This window comes from Marmota flaviventris, chromosome 2 (assembly GCF_047511675.1).
Source record: "Marmota flaviventris isolate mMarFla1 chromosome 2, mMarFla1.hap1, whole genome shotgun sequence".
Taxonomy (NCBI): Eukaryota; Metazoa; Chordata; class Mammalia; order Rodentia; family Sciuridae; genus Marmota; species Marmota flaviventris.
The window spans coordinates 61,848,149-61,874,587 of record NC_092499.1 but is presented as its reverse complement, the minus strand read 5'-3'; the positions used below and the strand labels follow the sequence as shown (position 1 = coordinate 61,874,587).

Genomic DNA, 26,439 nt, shown 5'->3' with positions numbered 1-26,439 from the left:
TCATTATTCTGACTAGTACACATACTTTTTTCACATTTCTTAATCTCTGCAAACAAGGTTTATAGTCAATGTGATAAGAAATCATTGTTTCATGGTTTAATTGACAGTGCTCTTCTTCCTTTTTGGAACAGTAAACAAGGGTATATTTTTACAATTGACAGCTTTTAAATTTAATGAAATAATATCATAACTTCAAAATAATAAGCCAAGTAAGTATAAATAAGATCCAATTCTTTCTCTTCTACATGAATCATAAAACATGCTTTCAAAATGATGTCAGAATTATTTCCACAGATGGATTATTTTTGTGATAGTCTCTGAACTTCAGTTACTAAAGTTTAGGTTATCACTCATCTTTTTTTCAAGATGGTAGCTGATTAAGTTGATAATGTATTTCATTAAAGAACTTTAAGACAGCAGATCCCTTGTAAATTTACTCTTATCCATAACATGCTTCCTTTATATTTTATACTCAATTAGTCTTTACCTTTGGATAATAATCTGTAGTGTTTCCCATCTATAAGAACACTGTTCTGATCAATTTTAAAGCTGAGCCTGTGGGTCTGAGACATATTCAGTAAAGTGTGAACTGCAAACTGAGGACAGAATGAACTTTCCTGCATTTGAATTGAAGCATCCCTAATGGTCAGTGTGCACTGTGCATAGACCTCCATGAAGATCCAGATCTTTATTTTTTTATTAGTGCATATTAATTATACAGAATAATGGGTTTCATTGTGGCATATTTATACTCTGATTATATTCACCCTCCAGTACTCTCCCTCACCCTCCTCCTTTCTCCTTCCTCTTCTCTAATAAGACTCAGTTCTTTAAAAGAAGATGCAGTCATGTACTGCATATTGATGTTTCAGTCAACAGTGGACCTAATGCATGACAGTGGTCCTATAAAATTGTATTGCCTAGTGATGCTGGAGCCATCTTAGCTTGCGTAAGTACACACTCTATGATGCTCATACAATGACACAATTTTCAGAATGCACCTCCATCATTAAGTGATGCATGTCTGTACCAGGAAGGCTATCCCTCAGCACACTGGGAGGACATGGGCATTTGAAAAGCTAACTCCTTTCAGGACTCTTGAGGATCTGATAAGTGCTGTTAGAAGGCCTAAAATAAAGCTCATTCTGTTGCCATTAATAAAACATTTCATAAATATGAAATAAAAGTGCTCTGTGCCAGGCATTTTTTCAAGATACTTTTTTGTTTCTGAGGTTTTGGAGAGGTTTTTTGTTGTTTTTTGTTTGTTTGTTTTGTTTTGTTGGTTTGTTTACAGACATTAAACTGACAAGTTTGTTCCATGAGCACCAGCCACATGAGATATGGTGCTCCAATTAAATTATATGACCCACTGAACTGTAACTCTTAGTGATTTATGGGCCATGATGTCTGAATATGGAATCAAAACAGGAGCTAAGGAGGAACCTGCTTAGCTAATGGAATTTGACTACACAATGGCAGCAACTAAAACGAATGTTAGGAAGTCTTGGCAACCTTTGTACCTATGTCAAAACTCCTACTTTGAAATGAAGGACATGTATCACCGAAGAGATATGTCACAGAGGCTGTGTAGCTTTAGGCTATCAAAATCATTTTCTGCTTTTCTTTCAAAATCAAATCCATAGGGATTAAATGTAAATTTAATGTTGCTAATAGCAACAAAGGCCAAAAATAAATAAGGGCTGGGGCTGTTAATCATCAAATTCAATTCCCAGGAAAGGAGGAGTTCCAGCAGACACACAATAGGAGGTAAAAAGGTTTTGAAGAGGTGTTATTAACTAAGAAGTTAATTCTTAATTATGTTCACAGACCTTGGTTCTTGTCATTTTTAAGGGGTTTCCTTATTGGGGAGTTTGTAGTTTACATTTGAATAGCTACAGGTTTGGGTTTTGTTTTGTTCTGTTTTTAACCATATTAATGATTTGGGGAAAATATATTTTGAGAAAAGTAATCAAATGCCAAGCCAAATAAGAATATTAATGGAAGTAAGTAGCTGCAATATTGTGCCTTTTATATCAGAGACCTTAAATATGGATGGTTTGGCTATTCCATCTTTTTCTTTGGGAAGCCTTTTATAGCTCATTAACAATTCCAGATTCGGAAAATTTAGCTATTTGTGTTACACTCCTCTCTGCTAATTACACCCACACTAGCAAGTTACATAAATACATCTCTTCCTGGGTGTTTTGTAAAAACCTCCCATCCTCAATGTGCTGCAGATGCTTGCCAGGTAAGACTTGCCTGCCCTCACCCGACCTGGCCCAAATTTGCCCTTCAGTCCTTTCCCCACTGTGGTACTTTTGGCTAAGAAAATCACAGGTCCCCCGAGGGCCCTTGTGCAGGCCAAGGAGGGAGGGAATAAAGAATAAATGCAAGAAAGGAAGGGGAAAATAAAGAAGGGTAAATAGAAACAAAGCTAGAGAGACAAAGACAGAAATGGGGAGAGAGAAAGAGGGCCCTGCAGAAGCCTTTCAGCCCTTCATGACCTAACCTCAGATAGCACTTCACTTTGAACTCCTCTTTTACCCACTTTCATACCTTCACCCATCTCTCCACTCCAGGCCCTCTACCAAGCTCATTCCCTCTGCCTGTATTATTATGTGTGACAATATAAGTATGTATGTTTATATTTTGTAGTGTTACACACACACACACACACACACACTTGTAGTTTGAATAAATGAAAAAACAAATGGATAGTAACTCTAAGGCCATTCCTAAGTTGCCCTGACCCATTGTGGCAGCACTGTAACAAATGTGCCCTGGAGGGTTAGGAAGGACCGGACTCCACTGCCTGTTACTCCAAGTCATGGTGTAGAATTTGTGAACTCTGAATCTAAGTCAGCTATTTGCTTACAAATCTGCTGATTATTCAGGCCAAACTCAAAATTCTTTGAGGCTTTTGAAATGCTGGGGTGGTATCTTTAATATCAATATATCAAAAAATTAAACATTCAGTATTTTAAAGGCAAGCTTGCCTTATGGATCACTGATCACAAGACAAATTGTTCTGCTGATGAGAAGATAGTTTAGACCTTTCCTGAAAGCTAACAGAATAAAACCAAGTACAATGTCTATGGTTCCTAATTTTAAAAATTTAGCAACAAGTTGGTCAGTAATGATAATACCACAGGAAACAGGAACATCGAGACACCTCTGGATCCATGGCAGTCTGACAGTCTGTGCCTCTCTGCTTGTGGTTTTTCCTCTTCTGGGAATGCTTCTACTCTTGAGCTTCAGCTCTCTCCGAGGCCTCTTTCAAACCCCACTACTCAAATTTGAACCAGTGTTTCCTTCTGGTGACTCCACAGTATTCTGTGCGCACATAGACCTTATACATACACCATAACAATTTTTTTGTGTTTATTTATGTTTTCAGTCCCATCATGAAACACCAACTTCTTAATAGCCAAGTCTGCATCATGTTGAACTTTATGTCCCTAGTAACCAATCAATGATTTTCACCTGGGACACACAAAAGGGAAGGGTCTGATGAATGAACAGGCAAGAAAATAAATGTATGAACTTTCTTAACTGTGCTTCATCAAAAAGAAAGCAAGTGAGGACATTTACTCAGCATCCTGCTACTGTGCTCACTGAAGAAAGGATTGATGCCTCTCTTTTTAGACTGTCACAGTGAATATGGTTCCTGTCTGAAAGGTTTGTTAGATGCGAATTCTCAGGACTGGTGTTTGGGGACAGAATTGCATGATATTCTGCACAGCCTGTATGACATGTGCAGATAAATATTCAAAAGGCCGATATTGCCCATGCAGTGCAATGATTTCCCTAAGCTGCTAAAAAATCATTTAACCTGAAAATTTCTACACTGTAAAACAATTGGGAATTCAATTTGGTATAGCTCTACACGCATGGTTCTAACATTAAAAAGACACTCTTATATGAGTAAAATTTAGGAAAAGGCATCTTGAAGAAGGTACTAATGAGGAAAGAAAATATCACCTTGGGGCACCTAAATGAAGGCATGTCCTAGATACAGTTAAAGATATGTTACAGGGTATTTTTTTGTTTTTTTGTTTTGTTTTGCTTTCAGGTACTGAAGATTGAACTCAGAGGCACTTTTCCACTGAGCCCTTTTTTAAAATTTTTTTATTTTGAGACTGGGTCTTGCCAAGTTGCTTAGGGTATCAAACTTGAGATCCTCCTCCTCACCCTCCCTAGTTACTGGGATTACAGGCATGCACTACCGCACCCAGCTACAAGGATTATTTTTAAAGTATAAATTACATAAAGATTTACATTCTTAAAATAGGTTGTTCTTTAATGTGAATGAAATAGAACTTTGTGTTAAAAGATACATATCATCACCCAATTGAAAGCTTTCTCCTTTTTCTTTTAAGATGTGTTGCATTTTCTCACTGGCATACTCTATGGTCATTAAGGAAGAATTATTGCTTATTCCAGAATTGATATTTTTTCACACCCTTCTTTCTCTTCTGTATTAGGCAGAGTTCAACCAAAGAAGTAAAACCATTAGGGGATATAATGGGTGGATAGATGTATGGATGTATGGATGGATGGATATATAGGTATTTTTATTACCAGAATTTGACCTTACATGATTGTGGGAGGAACTGATTAAGCAGTCTCAATAAGACTATTGACTTCACATCTGATTCTAGAGGGTGAAGTCCACAGAGCAGGCAGCCACACAGGCTGGGAAGATGAATGGAAGGGGAGAAGAGCGAGAGGAGGCTAAACCCCGCAAGCACAAGCTGGAGTCCATGAGGATGAACAGAAACCCATATCAGTTCTGGCTTCTGCCCTTGGTAATATGATGAAACTGTTTTGCAGAGCCTGGGGTGTTTTGTCATGGAACTAAACACACGCACATGTGCCTGGCTAGGGAAACTGGAGAAGCTGAGGGAAAATCCAAGGGAATGTGGGACAGTTGCAGGTACAGTTGCTGCCTCTTGCCACCTACTTGAGCCAGCAGCAGATGCGACATCATGTATCAACCACAAAGTGGCTGATAATTCATTTCCCACTTCCCAGTCTCCCACAAGAATCTTTCTTGTGTCCCACTCAAACTGGACATACAGGACAAGGAGTTCTGGGAAATACAGTTCTGCCTACCCTGACAATTTCAAAGCCACCAACTCTTCTCAGTTCCATTCTACTGCCAAGAACTGAAGTGCACCCACGTAATTAGTGAGCCACCTGGTTGTATGAAGTCTGTATGCATGTCCTATAGAACTGGTTAAGTGCTCTTATCAGATCAATAAGCACTTTAGTGCCACCCCAGATGATCTAACTTTGATTCTAATTTGTTCTCCATCTCCACAATCTCTTTTCTCCATTGTTCTCACTATTCCTGCCTTCCTCCTTTGGATGTTTCCTCCTAGCTCAGTGTCTCAGCTGCTCTCTGCTCACAAGACCAAGTATTCTACACACTCTGGCTTATTTCTTCCCCCTCATCTCTCCTCCTTCCATACTTAACTCATCAATTAGCCGTTAGCATGTAAAAGTTCTTTTTTTTTTTTTTTTTTTTTGAGGTGTTGGGGATGGAATCCAAGACCTTGTGCCTGCTATGCAAGTGCTCTACCACTGAACTACATACCCAACCCCTATCATTTGAGGGACGAGGAAAGAAACCTTTAAAAATTTTCACAATATGCCCCTAGAATCAAGAGTAGCTATCAACCTTGGAAGATATATTTTAAAGTTGAGGCCAATTGCAAGCTTTATAAACAGTGCATCATTTGCTCCTAAGATTCTTTTTTATAATTTTTTTTTTAGTTGTAGATGGACACATATCTATCTTTATTTATTTTTATGTGGTGCTGAGCATCTAATCTAGTGCCTCACACATGCAAGGCAGGCACCCTACCACTGAGCTATAACTCCAGCCCCCTGAGATTCTTGATAAGTGACAGCTCAACTAAGATAAGGTTTCCTTTCTGTCTGATTTTTTTTTTTTACTGTGCTCAGACACACATACCTGGCATCAGCATAGTTTTGATTCCCCTTACATCATGAGGGTCTATATATTGTTCCTTTGTGTGTATTTGTTCATCTCTATCATGTAATGTAATGAACACCCTTTAGCCCACCATTCAACCCAAGGACCAGGGCACTGCAGATAACTTGCTTCTATATGCATTCTCCCACACAGCAATTAATCTCTTTTCCCAGACCCAGCCCTTATCTTTTAAATCAACAATTATAAATGGGCAGAAGACAATAATTCTAAATGTAAGACATTTGGAAAGACAAGTTCTGAGGAATACATTTCTGCCTACTTTGACAATTTCAAAGCCACCAACTCATAAAAAATGATGTGCCCAGTAGCAATGTTCTTAGAAAAATCACAGGAAGAAGATATAGTATAGACATTTTTGGACCTTATGTGGGCAAGATATGCCATTAATGAACACTATTGACTACTGGATGAAGTTTTATGGAAAATAGAGAGCAGAGATAGAGATGAGCATTCTTGGAACCAAGGACAACTAAGATTAAGAGAGGAAGAGGAGGAGGCCAGCTTTGTGATCACTCAAAAAAAGGTTGGAAACAGTTCTGGAGTAAGAAGAGCCTGCAGCAGCAGGTCTGTACAGATTAGTCTCAGGGTCCTGGGAAAAGCCCATGTGGAAGGTACACCAATCCCTCCACCCCCCACTACCAATAAAACTGGGCCCTTGGTCACCTCCTAGGGTGAGTTCTCGCCCCTTGGAAGAAGATGCCTGATAAATGGGAGGAGAGAAACTTCATCCTGTCCTGATAAGGTCAGGTTTGCCTTTGTAGCCAGCAGGTAAAATTAATGTGATTTCAAGGTATTCTTTCCTTCCCCAAATTGTTCCCACTCTTCTCAACATTACCAAAAATTCTTTTAGCTACAGTCTTTCATTTGACAATGAGGAATAAAAGATTTAAAAGGGAAATCTTTGTTTTACATAAAAATTTAATGTAAGTGAATTTCAATAGAAGGATAATGGGTTTCTGGTTCTTTCTAGCATTGAGAGAAGGGTCAAGGAGGGGAGTTGTCACCAGAGAATGAGCCCAGGAGTCAAGGAGAGTACAGAACACAGAAATGCACACTTTGCCCACATTGTCTTCTACTGGGTGGGGATGATGACAGTCTGGGTAGTGAGGGATTTCTGTCACATACTTGCATTGGCTTTAAAAAACTAGCTCACTTAGCATAATGCTCACTTAGCAAAGTGCACTCATCACAGTTTTGAATGTTTTCATCTTTATTCAAAGCTGTACATTCATCCCCTCCTCAGACCTGTGCTGAGGACAACCACCTGTCTCCAATAGAACTTGCTGCTCCAGCAAGAATACCAACATTCAGAAGAAACCCCAGGCTTAAGAGATTCAGGGATACAGGGTCACTTTGAATTCAGTTTGTTAATTATGTTGCTAGATTATTAGAACTGTTTTCTTACTTGTACAAATTAATGTTATGATTTATATAATTGTCATTAGGAAAACATTTATGTTATTTGAAATGCTAGATTTTCAAATGTTAGATTTTAAAATAAAAAACAATAGATTTTAAGGTAGTAAGAGATTTCAAAGAAGTAGAAATGTAGTAAAGTGAAGAGCATTACTCTTATACAATAGCATCTTGTAATCTTAACCAAGAAATAGATCTAAGAAAATAAATTCCTACCTTACTGGATGCCTTAAGAACTGCTCTAGGAATCTGATCTTATCAAAGAACTAGAAGTTGCTGGAAATAAGAGGAAAATTTGCTCTAAGGTGCTTTCAAATCTATTCCCCCCACCTTGGATTAAAACGTCACTGCAGTTCAAGAGAGGGCAGCGCTGAGCAGACCCACAACTGCAGCTCACAACAGTATCCTGAACATTGTTCTGAACATTGTTCCATGTGTGACTTCAGTGGCGGGTTCTGTGGTCACCTAGAGTAACATGCCCTTGCTTGTGCAAGCTTACCACAAGATTTTCTTCAAAATGACTGAAGAGTTATTCAGTCATTTACAAAATCAGCCAATTCCCACGGTGAGATTTATTTCCGTGGGAGTCAAATCTTAGACTCTAACCAGCAGAAAGAAAACTGTTGCCATGGAAACCATTCCTATTTTCACCAAGCTGGAGCTACAGTTCACTTACATGGAAATGAATTGACAAAGATGCTCAGGGAAAGGATGAAAAATATCAGACAGAGCTTAAATTCACTCTTTTGAATAACATTAATGATCATTTCTAGTTGTATTGCAAATGGAAATTAGTCCATAAATACTGGATCCTAACAAACCTTTCAGTACTACTAAGGAAAAACTTTAATCTAATGTAAGTACTATTTAAGATATGCCAAAGAATTTCCTTTTGCCAACAAAGATGGTCAATTATTAGAATAAAATTCTTTTTTAATTAGTTCTTGGAATAATTGAAGCAGTGGCAGTAAGAGGGCGAGTTATGTTAAGGGTAATTATTTTCCTTGTACTCACACTCTGTAAATGTAATGTTAGGACTATCAGGGAAGGAATTTGTTGTTCATCATCATTATGAAAGGACTGCATGCCTCTCAAACCCGTAGTCAAATAGAAGGAACAAAGCACATCTGCACTCAGATTTTGCTTGTTACAAATAGAGCCTTTCTGAGTCGGCTGCAAAGGGCACCTGCCTGTATATGACAAGCCTTGTGGTGTTTGTGCCTCTCTAAAGTTGAGACCCTGAAGGGTGAAGGTAAGAACAGAGGTGGTACGTGTCATCCAATTCTGTACTCCATGGCTTCAACTACTCCTGTTTCCCTGGAGAATTGCCGCTTTTCATATTAGGCATAAATAAAATCACGTCATGTGGGAGGGCACACAGACCCACAGAGTTAGCAGTTGCTATGTCATTAGATTTTACATGTTTCTGGGTATCTGTAGCAGAAGAAGAGCTGGCAGCATGATGTGGGGAAGCTTTCATCAAAGGCAGCAGGGGCCTCCAGGGAGAGGACTCCCAATATCCAGTATTAAAGATAATTGAGTGAAATATTTCTATTGGTTAATTTTAAGTGGCTTGAGGGGCTTGTGGATATCTATTTAAATTAAGAGATCCATTTGGAAATATTAAGGTTATCTGAGGAACCAACTAACAAGTTCAATTGTGTTTAAGAATATATTACAATTTTACATTACGTATACTCTCATTTTATATATGTTCTCTTCTATGCCCACGGAGTGTTTACCAGACATTATCATGAACATGCATCTATCCACAAAATGATGATTGTAAATTTTAAAGAATAGATATTCTGTGAACTAGACACTCTGACCACCAAAAGCAGTAACCATGAATTTTTACTTCTTCTCCATGAAATCACTGAATTTTCCAGTTTGACCCCAAGGTCATTCTTGGTGTTGACAGAAGCCATGACAATAGTCATTAGCAATAGGAAAAAAACTAACTCATCTAACAAAAACTTAGACTGGTGGCTGGGGTTGTGGCTCAGTGTTAAGGTGCTTGTACAGCATGTGTGAGGCACTGGGTTCGATTCTCACCACTACATATAAGTAAATGAATAAAATAAAGCCCATCAACATCTAAAAATACATATGAAGATACATATTTTTTAAAAAAGTCAGACTACACTCTATGTGCCAGGACCTTTTCCAAGGGCTTTACATATAACACCAATGTGAATTTATACCTTTGCTAGGAAAAGATTATTAAGATGCTTTTGAAAAAAATTGGGCTACTCCCCCAAACCTGGTAAATTTTAAATGTAAGTTATTAAAAATGAGGTTCCATTCTTTGCCCATCCAGTTACAAAAAAAAATAAATATGTATCATTGATAATATTTGAAGTGAGGTACACAGGAAATATTTATTCTTACCAGCCTCAGCAGGCATGTAAACTGGGTAACTCCTCAGAAGGACATTTTGATAATGTGATTTTTAAAACCCTCTGAATATAAAGTTTGTTGAACAAATAGTTTCACTTTCAGAAACATGAATAATCAAGAATATATTCAAATACTTTACAACATGAATTTCAATTCAACTCTTTTCAACAAAATTAAAACAAATTAATATTCTAAAATAGAGCTCAATTAAATAAATCATGATGTCCTGTATAATGTACCATTGGTTTATTTAATTAATTTTCTATTTTATCAGTTAATAGCATGAATTATGGATCTAGACTGCTTGTTTTGTATCATTGCTCTGCTCTTTAACAGCTTTGTGACTATGGGACTGCTTAAATTTTCATATCCTATCCTATCACCTGTAAAAATTATTTTGAGAAAAAAATGAGATAATATATTTAAAGCATTGCAAGCAGTTCCTCGTACATAGTAAATGTAATCAAAACATGTTATAGCTATTAAAAGGTGGTTGTAAAAAGGGTGGGGGATAGTAGCATATTTAGATAGATGGAAAATATTTATAGCCTACAAAATGAAAAGGGTAGTTTTCAAGACAACAACCAACAAACAACATAAGCCCAATTTTGTTGATGTACAGAAACTGACTATCTGTATATAAATATATACAGAGTTTCTATTTTTCAAAAAGATGGAAAATAGGGTTTATTATCAAAGCTATTCATAGTGTGTCTCTGGTGAAATTGAATCTTTTTTTCTTCTTCTACGTCTTTTTGATTATCTGATTTTCCTGAAACAAACAGTTCTACTTTTGAAATAAAAAATAAGTTATTTCTCAAATAAAAATCTTACCCCAGTTAGCTATGTAGATCTCATTGGACATTTGCAGGGTAAATGATAAGTCTATTCTGTTTTAACATTTAATACTCAAGTCTTCAGAAGAGCACAAAGCATTGCTATATGAAATATATTTCTGTGATCTTTTTACTTTATCACATATATTTCTAATAATATGTTTTTAATTAGTTAGCAAAAAGCCTTTATTTGTGTAACTGAAATTTTCTATCTGGGGAATTGAAAAGTCATGGATCTCAAATCTGTTTTGTTTATCCCAGAACTGTTCCCTGGCAGTATGAAACAGAGCAGAATGCTGTACCACCTGGAAGAACATGGTGGCCCAGTGTGACATGAAGGCAGTCAAAGGGGACTGCAGAGAAAACTGTTTTCTGGGAAAGGACTCAGAGCCTGTTTGTTAGGACCCTCCAAAAGAGAAGATAGCATATGTAAAGAAACAGTCTATTCTGTAGCCCATCTCCAGTGTGTAAAATCCAATATTTACCAAAGGCTTAGTTAGCCCAAGGAAGGCATTGTTTTGATCCCCAGTTGTTACATACTTAGTAACTGCCTAACAACATACATATCAGGATTTAGAATATCCATAAAAAGGCATGCTCTCTGCAGAGCCTTGGGCAGAGAGGTGGTGACCTCACAGTCTGCACCCCTGCTGCTTTATTAAAGTTTCATGCCTTCAATCACAACAATCACTGCATGAATTCTTTAGCTGTTTTCAGCTCTCTGATAGCCACAGACACAGCCAATCAATTTTCACCCAGGACACTGCGTGAGGTGACAGTTTCTTTTTGCTGTGCCCGAAGGCCAGAAATAGCTCCCTCCATCTCATTGCAGGAAAAAACTACCATGTTGGTGTGTATCTCCAGCTTGAGAGATCACTGTCTAAGGCATAGAAATATATTATGTTTGGTGGGTCATGTCTGTGCAGAGTATCTGGCTGTGAATTCAAATTCTGACCAGAATTAGCATTGTCTTGCTGGAAAGGAGCTACTTTTCTTTTTTCCCTGAGAGGTAGAAAAGCTGCATTTCTGTGTTCAAATATTAGAATATCCTAGATTTGTGCTTTGTTAGAGAGAGAGAACTTTTTTTATTAGAGCTTTATAGTTATACATAATAGTTGGGTTGAGAGAGGGAACTTTTAAATAGACATTATCAAGCTCAGAATGGTGGCCATTTCATAGATATTATGGTTCCTTGGGGATTGTGTCTTTTTGCTTTACCATTGTTTTCCAAGCATGAATCACTGTGTCTCATGGTCATAATCCATAAATATTGGTTAAACTGATAAATCATGAGACAGATCATAGTTTTTGTCTGTATTAGTCAGTTTTGCTGCAGTAATAAACAATCCCCAACATCTCAGTGGTTTATCAAACTAAAGTTCATTTCTTCCTCATGAAGTATGATTAGAGGCAATTTGAGGTTTTGTTCCATGTATCTTTTGATTCTGAGGCCCTCAGCTGCTCTTTGGGATGTGCTCAATGGTATGCTGAGTTGGCTTACCTCAAAAGAGCTGATATCTCTTACTAAGTGTAAGTTCAGTAATGTCATGTTGGTATGCTAAAATCAACTCATGTCATAAAAATTGGCAAATACTAGAAACCAAAATTAGGTGGTTTTTGTTTCATTTTGTTTGGCTTGGTTTGGTTTTTTGTTTGTTTGTTTGTTTGATTGTTTGGAGAGTTTGTCAGTACACCACTGACTTGTATGAAAAATAGGAAGAGAAAAAGAGCCGCCAAAAAATAACAATTTCCCTTAAGGTTAACAAAAGTCATGTGGCCAAAGATGACAGTGAGGCAGAACACATGGTCCCTCTTCAGGAGGCACAGCAGGAACTGACAGAAGTGCAGAAGGAGAAAGTAGTTGTGAACAATACCACAACCTACCTCAATGTTTGAATAATTATTCAAAGTTTATTAACTAAACCCCCAAATCAGGACATATGGTATGACAAAGCATTTCAATGATTTATGTGAGTATATTTTAATATTATTCTTACAGAAATAGCCCACATTTTGAGTTCTTACAACAGGCCCCACATTCTGTAGAAGTTTCTATATGATTTTATATAATCCTGATCATCCTATGATGCAGGTACTGTTATCATCCATATGTTGCAAATGAGGCAACTGAAGCTTAGTGTATTAAATAAGTTGCATAAGAATGAGTAATTGTTTAGTGCTGTTGATAGACACACCTGTAAAAATTGGAAGAAACCAAGATTAAGTAGAGGGTAAAGCTGACATGTAGTTTCCTGAGCCAATCTACAGGGAGTTCTGCAACTAGGATGGTCCTTCAACACTGCCCCTGCAATCAAGGAGAGGGCCATGGGATACCCCTATACATGGGTATAGCCTTCAGCAAGACAATTCCCAGTGGCCAAGAACAATTCCTAGTGTGCTCTAGCAGCAGTTGATATTCCCAGCAGCTGGGAGAAGGATGAATAACCTTTAGGAGAGGATTCTGGGCAGAACACCACAGTATCTAGTACAATTAGGTAATGTGCCCATGATCACACAACTAGTAAAATGCTGAGATTTAAACCCAAGTCTGTCTGACTTTAGCCTGTCCTCTTAATTTTGATGCTATATTCATCCCCACTGCCCTATCTATCTGATCTAGTTGCTAGTATCTGACAGAATAATGACATTTATAATACATTTTTATGGTTTAAAAATGAGTAAAACAGCTTATTTCAGTTGAAATTGTTGTGAAAAAGTAAGCAAATGACGCTATGCATTAGCTTTTGCTGTGAATGTTTGTGTGCTTGTGTATACAGGTCTAGCAATGAAGTGTGGGAAAGGGGATTATATATAACAGTGTGTTAGTAAAAGTCCTCCTTTCTCCTTCCAAATGGCTCAGAGCCAAGTTTACAATCAACATGGCGAGATTCATTTGCTAAATGAGAGATGTGCCAGCTTAAGCAGGGGACTTGGCATCCCTAGAAGTACTCCCTCACTTGTCCTTCAAGTTAACAACTGTGGAGGCTAGCTCATTGCCCAAGATTGGCCCAGTTCTCCCTGGGTCAGAGCCAGGGTTAGCAACTGTCCAATCAAAACAAGCCAGACATTAGTGAAGGAGTAATAGTAGATCTTAATAAAAAATATACTGTTGCAATAGAGAAAAGAGTCCAGCATGAACTGAACCCAACTTTCATTTATAGAGATAACTCAGCATTTTGTTTGTTGTGGGTTTTTATGTTTTTGTTGTTTGTTGTTTATGTGTGTGCTTTGTCATCAGGGATTGAACCCAGGGCATTTAACCACTGAGCCACACCCCCAGCCCTTTTTTTAAAATAAATTTATTTATTTATTATTTATTTTAATTAGGCATATACAACAGCAGAATGCATTTTGATTCATTGTACACAATTGCAGCACAACTTTTCATTTCTCTGGTTGTACACAATGTAGTAATGTAGCGTCACACCATATGTGTAGTCATACATGTAGCTAGGGTAATGATGTCCATCTCATTCCACCATCTTTCCTGCCCCTATGCCTCCTCTGTACCCCTCCCTCTCCTTTGCCCAGTCAAAGTTCCTCCATTTTTCCCATGCCCTTCCCCTCCATTATGGATCAGCATTCACTTATCAGAGAGAACACTCAGCCTTGGGTTTTTTGGGATTGGCTTACTTTGCTTAGTATGATATTCTCCAATTCCATCCATTTACCTGCAAAGGCCATAATTTTATTCTCTTTTAATGCTGAGTCATATTCAATTGTGTATATAGACACAATCTTGCCAAGTTTCCTAGGGTCTAGCTAAGTTGCTGAGGCTGACTTTGAACTTGCAACACTCCTGTCTCAGCCTCCAAAGTCACTGGGATTATAGGTGTGCTCGCCGGGCTGACTGGGCATTTTAAAGGGAGAATGTGGGAGTATGAAGTGGGGTGAGCAGGGGCTCAGTAGAGTTAGGGAGGTGAAAAATTACAAGAAGTAGGAAAGTGGAGGTTAGTCCATGTAAAGCTCATCTGCATTTGCTGACTGATGCTTATTGAAAAGGTTCCCACCCTCCCTATCTTCAGGTGTTGGCTGGACCAAACAGTAAACTTTTTTGACAACCTCTAGTTTTCTCAGACAGGCACTTTAAGTGGAGCTGGGTTCAGCCTTGGAATGTAGCCTTGAGCTATTAGAAACTATGTTAGTGTTTATTCAGGTCTTTATAGGTCAAGGTTGAGGCTTAGTCAAGAAGAGGGCTCCAAGGAGCCTGGCTAAGTTTGGGGCAAGAAGAGCATCTTTGTTATAACCAACTAGCAATAAGTAGCAGTTTAATGGACAAAATCCCTACTTATAAGACCCCTTTAACACCATTCTAACCCAAAGCCAAGAGCCTCCCTGTACTCCACCAATAAGATCTCACACATATGCACACATCTATACTCTTAAACTCACATTCCTGTGCACTATACACATCCACATTTACATATATTCACACAACCACTTTCTCACATGCATATGCCCACATGCATATATACACTTACATACTCATACATACACAAACTAACATACACACACACACACACACACCCCACATCCCTAGATTATGTACTTCAATTCCGAGGCCCAGCTTCTCAGTCTGCTGATCACAATCCTGCTGCTGCTGGGCTTAGAGACAGTTTAGTATCCTCCGAGCGACTGATCTCTGGGAATTCCTGTCCATCCACTACTCAGTGAGCGGGGGTTGGAGTAGATCCCTTCATGGGGCAGGAAACGTACAAGCAGAAAGAATGAAAATTTTAGCTAGAAGGAGAATCAGATCCCATGGACAGTTCATCTGGAATGTTCCCAAACACTAGCCACTTGGTTCTTATTCCTTTACCTCACTCCCCACTCACCCCAGTCTCTGTTCAAGTTCTCAGGCCAGTAGGTGATAAAGCCAGCTCTGGACCCCAATCCCAAGCTTCTTCCTTATTGCCATGATACCCTTCTCTTTTTATAGGATTCTTTTTCAAATTCACCAAAACAAAAACAAAACCAAAAACTTCATGCAGGAAAGGAAGCTGAACATTTCACAGGGTAACTAGGCATGCCATGGCTTATATATTAACTGACGATTGAGCATGACCAGGTCCTTTCATAATCATTAATGAGCCCTCATCAGCTCACCTTCTCTGCTTTTACATGCTTATACCATGGGTTGCTCCGCCCCCCTCTCCATTTCTTTGGGGTAGTGGAGCAAAAGGCATGATTTGGGAATCCCACTAAGGTTCGTTGTGTTCCATGTGAGTAGAAACACCTTAACTCAGGCATATCTTCTCCAAGCCTCTACAATTGACAGATTGGTGATTGGGATTAAGTAGAATGTACATTTAAAGCACCCATTAGAGTTCCCAGGTCATAACAAATGACCATTATAACTATTAGAGTTTCTTGCTTTTACTTTTTACTTGTATAACATTGGTAATGTTGTGAGAGTCAAAAAAAAAAAAAAATCAGCATTTCTTCAGAAAAAAAAAAAAGTTATTCTCTTGGGCACCTTTTTTCAGAATCTCATTGCACCAGTGGCCACTTTATTCCTGTGTTTGGTGTTTACCTTGGTACCTGCAAAGGAGGCAGAGTGGGCTGTGGCTCACCTGCAGTACCTGAACAGCGTGCACTGTGATGGAGAAGGTGCCCCACACCTTCTGGGCCATTGAGCAGCTGTTGTGTATTTGCTGCCTCACCTGTTTCATACCAACTCTTTCGTTGATCCTTTTTGACTTGCTCTTTACTTGTATCTTCAGATCTCAGACAACCAGGGAATTTCACCCAATATTAGTAGTAAATTGAGGGGAAAATGACAAGTGTATGATATTTACAGTGGAGTAAGGGAAAGAGCCAGTCTTCTTTCTGGGGTGTGCTCAGCAGCATGGCTGCATGCACATAAAGTAAGAAATTGGTCAGGATGGATTGAATTCCTTTCCCCTTTGCTGAGCCTAAGAAATGGGTTCTGAAACATCCTCTGCGGTTGCTCTAGGGTTGAACTCTTAAAATTTCTCCTAGAAATACTCCTTTTGGAGGCAAGGAAAGCCTCCAAAAGGAGTATTTCTAGGTGTGGAGTTAAAGGGAGAGGCATGCATGGAGGGGAGGAAGAGTTGGAGTTCTTTGTTTCTCTTCTTCAGCAGCTTGCCATCTTTCTGTAGACCTTGGTTATTCTGATCATGCTCTGAGCCGAGAACTTAACCAGAAAACTGTCTGTGCTTCTGTGGGTGCATCATTTTTCCACTCTCATTCACTTTCAGACACTTTCATTAGAAAATGAATCTCCAAGAACTCTGAAAGCCACTGCATAGGCATTATAAACAGCCTGTAGAACCTTCCTCCCTCTAATGACTATATGTTCAGCCAAAGATACTGCAATAAAAACACACACTGCATATTTGCATTTTCAGTGCTCTGGTGGCAAATCTACAATGCTGCTCTGTGGTCCTGAATACAGAATGTCTCTGCTAGCATAGATCAGGAATTTAAAGGTTTCTAGGAAACCAGATCAATCAATAATAAGGTTCTTCTATATCAGATATAGCTTACAAATGTTCTCAAAGGACTACACTATAAAAACAATGCACATATAAGCCCTTACCACAAAGGGCATTTTCTAGTGATAAATAGCTTTCCAGGATTTCTCATTGTCTCCTGCTCAATTTCTACAAGTAGACAAAGCTTAAAAGAAAGGTTTCTAGACCTTTATCTTATAATGCAATTGTTTATCAAATACCAGAACAATCATTAGCCAGGTGAGGGCACTAGGACTGAGCATAGACACAAAGAAAAGAAACCTGGGAAAAATTGTCTTTTGCAATTCACTTATTGCTTTGCCATATAAAATCCTTGATGAAACCAGCACTCTTTATCTACTACTAAATGTTTTTTTCTAAGAATATGCAACTCTTGGTTAACAAAACTTCGTGGGTGTCAGCTTTGACTTAGATACACAGACAAAATTAATCCCAAGTTTAGAATGTAAGAAATCAGATAGCTCCACTTCTGTGTAGCCAAATGAATTTACTTTCTGTACTCACACTTCCAAGGGTGGTTACTAATTCATAGGTTATAATAAAAAGGGAATAAAGCTGTGATTGCTCAACAAACCTTTAGCCATTCAGAAAAAAAATAAAGAAACATGAGTTCTAAAAGAAACATTTCCTCCTAAATGAGACACTTTTTTCTCCTTTATCTATTGGGTTCCTGGAAATAGTTCTTGAGGAGACATTTAACCTCTTATGATGATGTAACTAAGACCCAGTGTTGTGGTTTATATGTAAGGTGTCCCCAAACAGCTCACATGTGAGGCAATGCAAGAAGGTTCCAAGGAGAAATTATTGGGTTATAGCCTTAAACTAATCAGTGGATTAATCCCTAATGGGATTAACTGAGTGGTAACTGGAGGCAGGTAGGGTATAGCTAAAGGAAATAGTTAATTAGGGGCGTGGATGGGGTATTTATTTTTTATCTTGAGAGCACTCTCTCTCTCTCTCTCTCTCTCTCTCTCTCTCTCTCTCTCTCTGCTTTCTGATTATCATGTGAGCTGTCTTCCTCTGCCACACTCTTCTGCCATGATGTTCTGCCTCACCCTGAACCCCAAGGAATGGAGCCTGCTGTCTGTGGATTGAGACCTCTGAAACTATGAGCCCTTAAATAAACCTTTCCTCCTCTCCAGTTGTTTTTGTCAGGTCTTTCAGTGCAGCAGAAAAAAGCTGACTAAAACGCCCAGTAAAGAATTGAGTAGGCTTTTTTCAACTCTAGGCTCAATGTGTGATTTTTCTTACTCAGTTGTGTTGGTCTACCCTTCTGGCAGTGTAAGTGATGGAGAATATTCTCCAACAGATCCTGTTCCAGGAATCTGTGCTTTGGATCTCTCCAGTCAGCAGGTGTTTGTGTAAGCAGTAATAAAGAAAGCAGTTAACAATTAATAGCAGCCAACATTTATTAAGCATGTACCCTGTGGCTGTGCTCCAGCAGGGTTCTGGGCTTTAGACATAGTATCTCATACAATGTCCACAACACCCAAGAATAGTAGTAGTATTCTTCTCATTTTATGGAGGAGGTAAAACTATGTATAAAAAGTTGAATAGCCAGTAACTGGCAGCATTTATGAGATCTGAATAGTTGCCTTAATCACTACCCTGTATTAGCAGAAGGTTTCAAAGAGATGAATGCATTCAACCCTCACAAACCCACCGACAAAATATTATTACTATTCCCATTTTTTCCATTGGAGTAATTCAGGCACAGCTAACTTTATCAAGGCACACTTAGTAAAGGACAAAGCCAGAATTTTAACTCTTTCAAAATCTGTTCTTTTTACCATCCCACATTGCTTCCTCCCAGCCTTTGGCATACATATTTTTAATAGTCAGTACCCATTCTGTTTTACAGTTATTAAAAAAAAGAGTCAATAGCCTGTTTGTATTTAATAAGGCAAATATAAGAGAACATTCACAGGACCAAGAGATTTAATTTTAAGATTCTGTCCTTTTATTAAAGAAAAAAAATGGGTAGATAATACATTACATTGGCAAGGAGGAGAACAGAGTTTAGTTTATCCAAGGAGGCATTTTGGGAAATGGAGTCTGTCACAATGTGAGAGACAGAAGGATATGACCAAGCTCCTTGGAGGTGGAATTTTGTATCAAATACAGTGCTCATGGCTGGAAGTGGGGAAAACTCCTGTAGAGGGGACTGGAGTTTTACAAGAAATCTAGTTAGTGGTGGGAGGCTCCACTGCTCCAAGATGCCATCGGATCCAGGCTCCTTTTTTCCCCATCCTTCCACCAGATATTTATAAATATGATTGAAAGACTATCCTATAAAAGCAATGCACACAAATCTTTACCAACAAGGACATTTTCTAGTAATGAAGAGCCTTCCAGGATTTTTTCATTGTCTTCCCAACTGATCTTACTTCATTCATCACTGCTCCACATGCCAGTGAGAAGACATCACAGCTATCGTAAAGTCAGGAGCCCAGGGAAGAGGCTGCACCAACCACACCAGTCCCATGTCAGCCAAAAAGCTCTCTCAGACCATTCCAGCCCCCAGCAGACTTCCACTTCCATTGATCAGCAATGTGTGTCAAGGCCACCCTAGCAGACAGTGAGGCTGGGAGAGCAAGTGTTTACCTGGACACATTGCCTTTTCAAGGGAACAGCACCCCTGTAGGGATAGGGTAGTGAAGAAAGTTAGAAAGGGAGCAAGACTTGGTTAGGAGGCTGGTGTGGAGAGGTGTTAGGGCAACAGGGCCATCATGGGAAGAGGAGGGGGACATTGATTGGGTGAAAGGGGGAATGAAATCCTGCTGTTTATCTTTGTTACCACATGTAAGTGGCCCCCAGGGTATTGCACAAGAACCTAAACCTTTCTTCTTTATTCTGTTCTTGTCTCTCTTCATTCTTTCTGACCCAATCCCAGATAATAGCTCTTTGAACTAAATAATGTCAATAATAATCAGATCATCCTATTCACTGTTTTGTTTGTTTATCCTTAGCAAATAATAGGTATTACATAAATAATCACTTAATTGGAGATGAGGAAAGTCTAGATATATATCAGCTCGTGAGGCAAAGGCCAGAAGTTTTCACTGCTTTTGAGAAGAAACTCCTCAGGAGCCCCTGGAAGGGAGTGTGGACACCATTGTTGATGGAATCTGTATGAATCAATGTCAGTTCAATGACCTGACCTCAGACAAGCAGGTTGACAACTCCTGGTCCCGGGGTCTTCCTCTCTGAAACAACTCTGTGTGGCCTTGTGTGATTAGAACTCCATGCTTTCCCCGCTTTCTCTTCTCAGAGCCAGCTCTCCCAGGCACTGAATGGATTGTCAGACCGGGCCAAGGAAGCCAAGGAGTTTCTGGTGCAGCTCCGCAACATGGTCCAGCAGATCCAGGTATCAGCGTCACCTGGGACGGAAAGCAAACCCCATGGGCTAATGTGAAATTGTGGGGGTGTTTGTGTCTTCTCCTTTATTTTTGTGTTCTGGGAAAATTCCTATTTTTTATTTCCTGCCCTGTCTCTTTTATACATACAAACACACAGAGAGCAGCTTCCAACCTGCCCCTTTTTGAGGTGCTTGCCTTTTGCCCACAAGCAAGAGACAGCCTGGGTTTCCAAGTGGTTCCTGTCTTTTACACTGAAGTCCTAATTCCCTAGTAGCATGTGTGTAAAAAGAGGACTATTTCTTTGTAAATTCTAGTTGTTCATTACTGAGTTTTAAAGCCCTATACATTCCCAAAACACCTATAGTAAATACATCTTATTTAATATTAACAAGCCACATTTTCTCTAGTTTTTTCTTCCTTTCCTTCCTTTTTTTTTTTTATTTACCTTCCTTCTTTCTGTTCTTTTTCTTCTTTCTTTCATTTCTTCCTTTCCCATAGAAATGCTTCTCCTCTAGTTAGATACTTGGATATTTTCCAGCCATGATCTCTTGGTGACTATAATTTCAGATATCTTTATCTGGACACAATGACAAGCAAGCAGGTCATTCATCATTTGAGAACTCATAAATTATCTACAGTAGTAAAAGGGATAACCTATAAAAGGTATGAGACACTAAAATAATGAACCTTTTCACTGTTTGCCATTCTGATGTTTTGAGGTTTGCCTCATAGAAATAACCTAAACTCTGGCTTTCAATATATTGGCTTTCTGAGTTAACATTGAACCCATATCAAGGCAGAAATGGCTTTTTTAAAAAACATAAGCCACCCTTTCAAAGCATTACACACTGATTTTGCCCTTTTTTGGCATGCATGCCTATGTTAAAACGTTTGATTCCCTAACAACCCAACGGTTTTGTACACTTCCTTCTGTTTTTCAAAGCCATGGAGCTTATCAATCAGTCCTTTCTTTGCTTTTGCTGGCATAAAATGTGCAGACCCAGGCTTGCCTCTTTCTTGCCTCTTCATCAGAGCAAAGCTTTCTTTCTGCAAGAAAAAAGTAACAGAGACTTCCAGGGGAAAGCTCCCTCCCTCCCAACCTCCTTCCACCATTTCCCTGCATGGGGCATAGAGAGTTCTTAAATTATGTTTTCAATGGGTGTTCCCTGAAAACTCAAAAAAAAAAAAAAATGATTGCCATGAAAGCCAGAATTAGCATCTATAGATACATTACTCAAGCAATTACTAAAGCATACCTTATATGAAGATCTTGTGTTTGAAAAAAAGTTACCAAATACCTGTCAGTGGATTATTATATAGATATAGTTCTTCATGACTTTGGGAATAAAGTGTGTTATGCTAAACTGTTCCTTCCTTGCTATTCCCAAAACATTTACAATTTACTTAACACTGTGCTATTTTTTAAAAAAAAATGTTTATTTTTTTAAAACCTTTATTTTATTTATTTGTTTTTATATGGTGCTGAGGCTCAAATCCAGCATGCTAGGCAAGTGCTCTACCACTGATCCACACTCCCAGCCCTCAACTGGGTGCTATTTTTAAGAGCTATTAATACATATGTGAGTATTTAGTTTTCATTTGCTAAAAATTCTAATTGTGTTCAGATTATGGTTTAAGAATCAAAATTGCATATGTAACTTATTGAAAGATTATTTTGCCTAAATGCCTATTATTCAGTGAATTGCTTAAATGAAAGACATGTATGGATTTAAGTCAAGTAAAAATTTGATATCCTGCATTTAACTTAAACATCATAAGGAAGCTCTAATTCATTTAGCACATAGTTACCTTTCCACATATGTTGCTTTATACCTGATGTTTACAGCAAGGTGACCCTGTTACAAACATTGATTATTCTTCACTATTGCTTTCCCTAATGAAAGGGACAAGATCTTTTGCTGATCATTCTTATTTCTTATAAACTTCTATTGTCGTTAGAGTATTGTTTAATGTTGAAGACCACTGTAACCCTGTCTTCTTTCTTCTGTTGAATTTAATGATTCTGTCTCCTAATTGACCATCCCCTACTCCACCTGGTTGCCACCCTCCACTACACAGAACTGAACACATGTGACTCACTATGGGACTCATGTGCCACTCTACAAGTTAAAGTTTTTTTGTTTTGTCTTTTTGGTACCAGGGATTGAACCCTGAGGCACTCGACCACTGGGCCACATTCCCAGTCCTATTTTTCATTTTATTTAGAGCCAGGGTCTCACTGAGTTGCTTAGTGCTTCACTTTTCACTGAGGCTGGCTTTGAACTCGCAATTCTCCTGCCTCAGCCTCCCGAGCCGCTGGGATTACAGACATGCACCAGTGGCTTAAAGATTTATTTTACTGACTATAATCCAACTTGTGGAGATGGTCTCCTTTTGATAAAAATGTAAGCAATAAAAACTTTTTTTGATCTAAATTTAACACTATAGAATGAATTTTATCCAGTTATTTTAAAAATACCAAATGTGCTCTGTGAACAGAGTCCATTTCCACTCCCTTTGTCAGAGATGCCCTGTCCACATGTGAATGAGGGAGCTGTGTTTTCTCTGGCAGCTCAAGTCCTGAGAAATGTGCTTTCTCACACAGGAGAACAGTGTGGAGTTTGAGGCCTGTCTGGTGGCCCAGTGTGATGCCCTCATTGATGCCCTCAACAGAAGGAAAGCTCAGCTGCTGGCCCGTGTCAACAAGGAGCATGAGCACAAACTGAAGGTGAGCACTGCGCTGTGGCGAGAGCGGAAAGCCCAGGAGCCAGGCTTCCAGGGGCCATGATGGACAAGCTGGGAGAACTCCCTGCCCTGGTGAGGAGGGCATGATACCCACAGCCCTGTGGCCTGGCCAGATAGCAAGCAATCCTGCCATTCACTAGTAACTCCTTAATTTTCCTAATCAGTGTTTGTTGAATGACAGCTTTGAGTACAGAAATAATAAAATTAGTTAAAATCCCTACCTTCATGGAGCTTGAATTCTACCAGGAAGGGCAAACAGTAAGCAAGATAAGTAAGATATGCATTATATAAGTAAAAAGTGCTAAGAGGGGATAAAAGGCAGGAAAAGGAGGTGGTGAGTATTAGAGATGGGAGTTGAAACTTTAGATAAGGTGGCCAGGGTGGTGGTACAGAGGCATAAATGTATTTTTGAATAGAGAAATTGAATCTGTACTTTCTAGAAAACAAGCAAAACTTGTCTGGATTTCTAAAGTGAACTTTGCAATTGGGCAGGTGTGCAGACTTATATCACCACACAGTGAACTTGATTGATTACAAGTCTGGAACCCTAACGGCAGGTTTGGTCCTCCTAGAGACAACTTATGGTCTATTGATTGCCCCACTGGAGCAAAACAACAAGATGTGAGAGCAAGTGTTAGATGGCAAGAATGAAGCAGAAGGGAATCCAGCAGTGGGCAGTCAGTTGAGGACTTCACATGTGGTCAGCAAACTCAGGGTGTTTCTCAGAGAATGAGTGGCAGGCAGGTGGTGTAAGATATTGTCCTGGGATTGGGGTGGAAAGAACAATAAAGTCTGACCAAAGTTTCTCTATTGAAGCCAGGCATCAGGAGGTTCAATCATGGACAACAGTGAGTGGACACAGCCTCAGAAGGGCTAGTGATTGGTCAATGACCCAGTAAGGGGCAGATATCACCTAGCAGGTCTGGAACAGGTGCTAGTAACTGGAGAACAAGAGAAGACCCATTTCTAAAGAATGGGATTCCAAGAGGTAAATCTTTGTCCGTGGCTAGTGCAAACGGTTAATTGTTTGGTCATGCAGGGAAATTCTCAGGGAGTTACAAATTTTACCTTTAAACCAAGCTCCGGGACGGCTCCTCACACTCGGTGCCTCAAGCTCCCCACGGGGGAAGCGAGGTTCCATGAGAGAGGCTAGCAAGAGAGTGCTATCACGCTTGGGAGTGGGCTTTTATTGGGGAACTCTAAATTCTGGGGAAAATCCTGTCCAATGAAGATCAAGGGGAGCAGTGTTGCAAGGTCAAATGAGGTGATTGGGTCCCTGAGGTAGTGGAGAGACACGCCTCTGCCCGGATGCCGTTCTGGAACCCAAGAAGGACAGGGAAGCCCTGCCACATCTGCTACTGGACACCTCAAAACACCCAGCCAGGGAGTAACTCAGTCACGTGCGAGGTTGGTCTCCCACAGTAAATCAAGGAAGAGTTTCAAGAGTGAAGAAATAAGTGACCACAGCTTACAAGATCTGGGATTGAAGCTTGGTGGCAGAGAAGCTTTGAGCAGGACAGTACCCCATTGGTAATTACTAGAAACAAGGCAAGAAACCAGTTACTATCTGGAGCATGAGACCTGGGCAAAGCCTGCAACAAGACTGGCAGTGCCAAGCCCTGAGCAGGAGAACTGCCAATCATTAATGTGTGCCCCACCCTTGTACCAGGACCCTGAGCCCCAGAGAGCTCTGTTTTGAAGACAGGGAGCCACATAGCATAATAAAGAAAAATGTTTCCCTGAGGAAGCTTCACAATTCATTACAAAGGTGAACAACGGTGAACAAACCCCAAACTCCAGCTTCCTCCTCCAAGGCTCCCTCTTCTACTTCCCATCTGCATTTTATCAAGATGCATTTAGAGCCACACACCTGTTTCTTCCTTCCCCAATGTCAGGGAGTAATGTGGTGGGAACACAAATCTTTCTTCCCTGCCTTTGAGAGTTGCCTGGCTTACACTCTGGGGGTGAGGGGCCTGTGGAATTAAGGCAGGCAGGAGGATAAGATTCCTGATGAAGTTTACCAGCCTGACCTCCAGCTAGTGCCTCCTTGAGTGCTGATTACAACTGCACACTTTTATCAAGGAGAGGCAACAATGGGTTGCTGGATAAAGGAAATTGCATACCATGGAATTAGAATCTGAACCTTAAGTTTAGAAAGAAAATGACCAGGGCTCTAATGTTCAAAGAGCCCTGGCCTGTTGGTTTGGACAGCAAACAAAAGCTGGTGATCCTAACACTGCTTCCAGAATGACCATTAATGTTTCCTGATTGTGGGTCTAACTAGAAGACCTTCTTAAGTTCATTTTAAAATGAACTCAAGTTTCTGAGCAGAACCACACTCACTCCAGTTGCATGGAGACTTCAATAAGGACTGAAAGTCACAAGAAGGGGTTGGATTTCCTAGGGAAGAACCCTCCTCATGGCCTGTACATGCCTAATCCATAAGGTGTCTAGCAATGAGGAGTTTTACTTAGATGGCTCTTGGTGCCTCAGTTTCCAGTCTCATCTCCCAATGTCTATGATTAAGTTATTTGCTTTTGAATTCCTTAAAAGGCCCACCAAACTGTGATTCATGACAATATGTGTACTGATTCCTAAAATGGGGGGGAGGAAAGATACAAATGCTTTTTTACCCAAAGAGTTCCTGAAAGTTTTGTCATGTAGATCTCAATCTTATAGATTTATCTGGAACAATCTTGAAAATAGTTCTATTCCATCAATTTTTCATTCAAGATAGTCAGATTAGGTCTGAACAAAATTATTTTTTCCATAATCACCATTTTAAAAGTCTGAATTAAAATCTGGAAATGTTATGACATGTGATTCTGCAGTTGCCCAAACAGTAACACAGAATAGACATTCTCCATAACCAAGTCTCAGCTTTAATAATAGCAATAGCTAAACACTTTCTTTGAGGCAACACTATATAAATTGTGCAGTAGGGATCAATTCAGTCATTCCCACAACAGCTCTATAAGGTCATTATTATCATTGTCTCCATTCTAGAGATGAGGAAACAACAACACCATGATATTAAAAACAGGTCCAGAGTTTGATTGCTGGTAACCTGACCTCAGAGCCAGAACCAGAACCACAGCATTATATGGTATCTGGCCAAAGTCTCTGGTAGAAGTACAAAGCAGAGAGTCAGACTTTCCATCAGT

General features: G+C 39.4%; 1 protein-coding gene across 20 annotated transcripts in view; it reads left to right on the top strand.

Moving 5' to 3' along the window:
- The window catches only part of Trim9 (tripartite motif containing 9), a 98,038-nt gene that overhangs the window by 29,150 nt on the left and 42,449 nt on the right, over window positions 1-26,439 (top strand). For 16 of the 20 annotated variants that reach the window (XM_071607216.1, XM_071607215.1, XM_071607204.1 and 13 more), the window contains exons 2-3: window positions 20,443-20,538; window positions 23,136-23,258. The exons of 3 other annotated variants lie outside the window; for them this stretch is intronic. In XM_071607216.1, coding sequence (XP_071463317.1) covers window positions 20,443-20,538; window positions 23,136-23,258 — 219 coding nt within the window. The remainder of the gene's footprint in view (window positions 1-20,442; window positions 20,539-23,135; window positions 23,259-26,439) is intronic. One more of the 20 variants, XM_071607203.1, reaches the window with a different exon arrangement.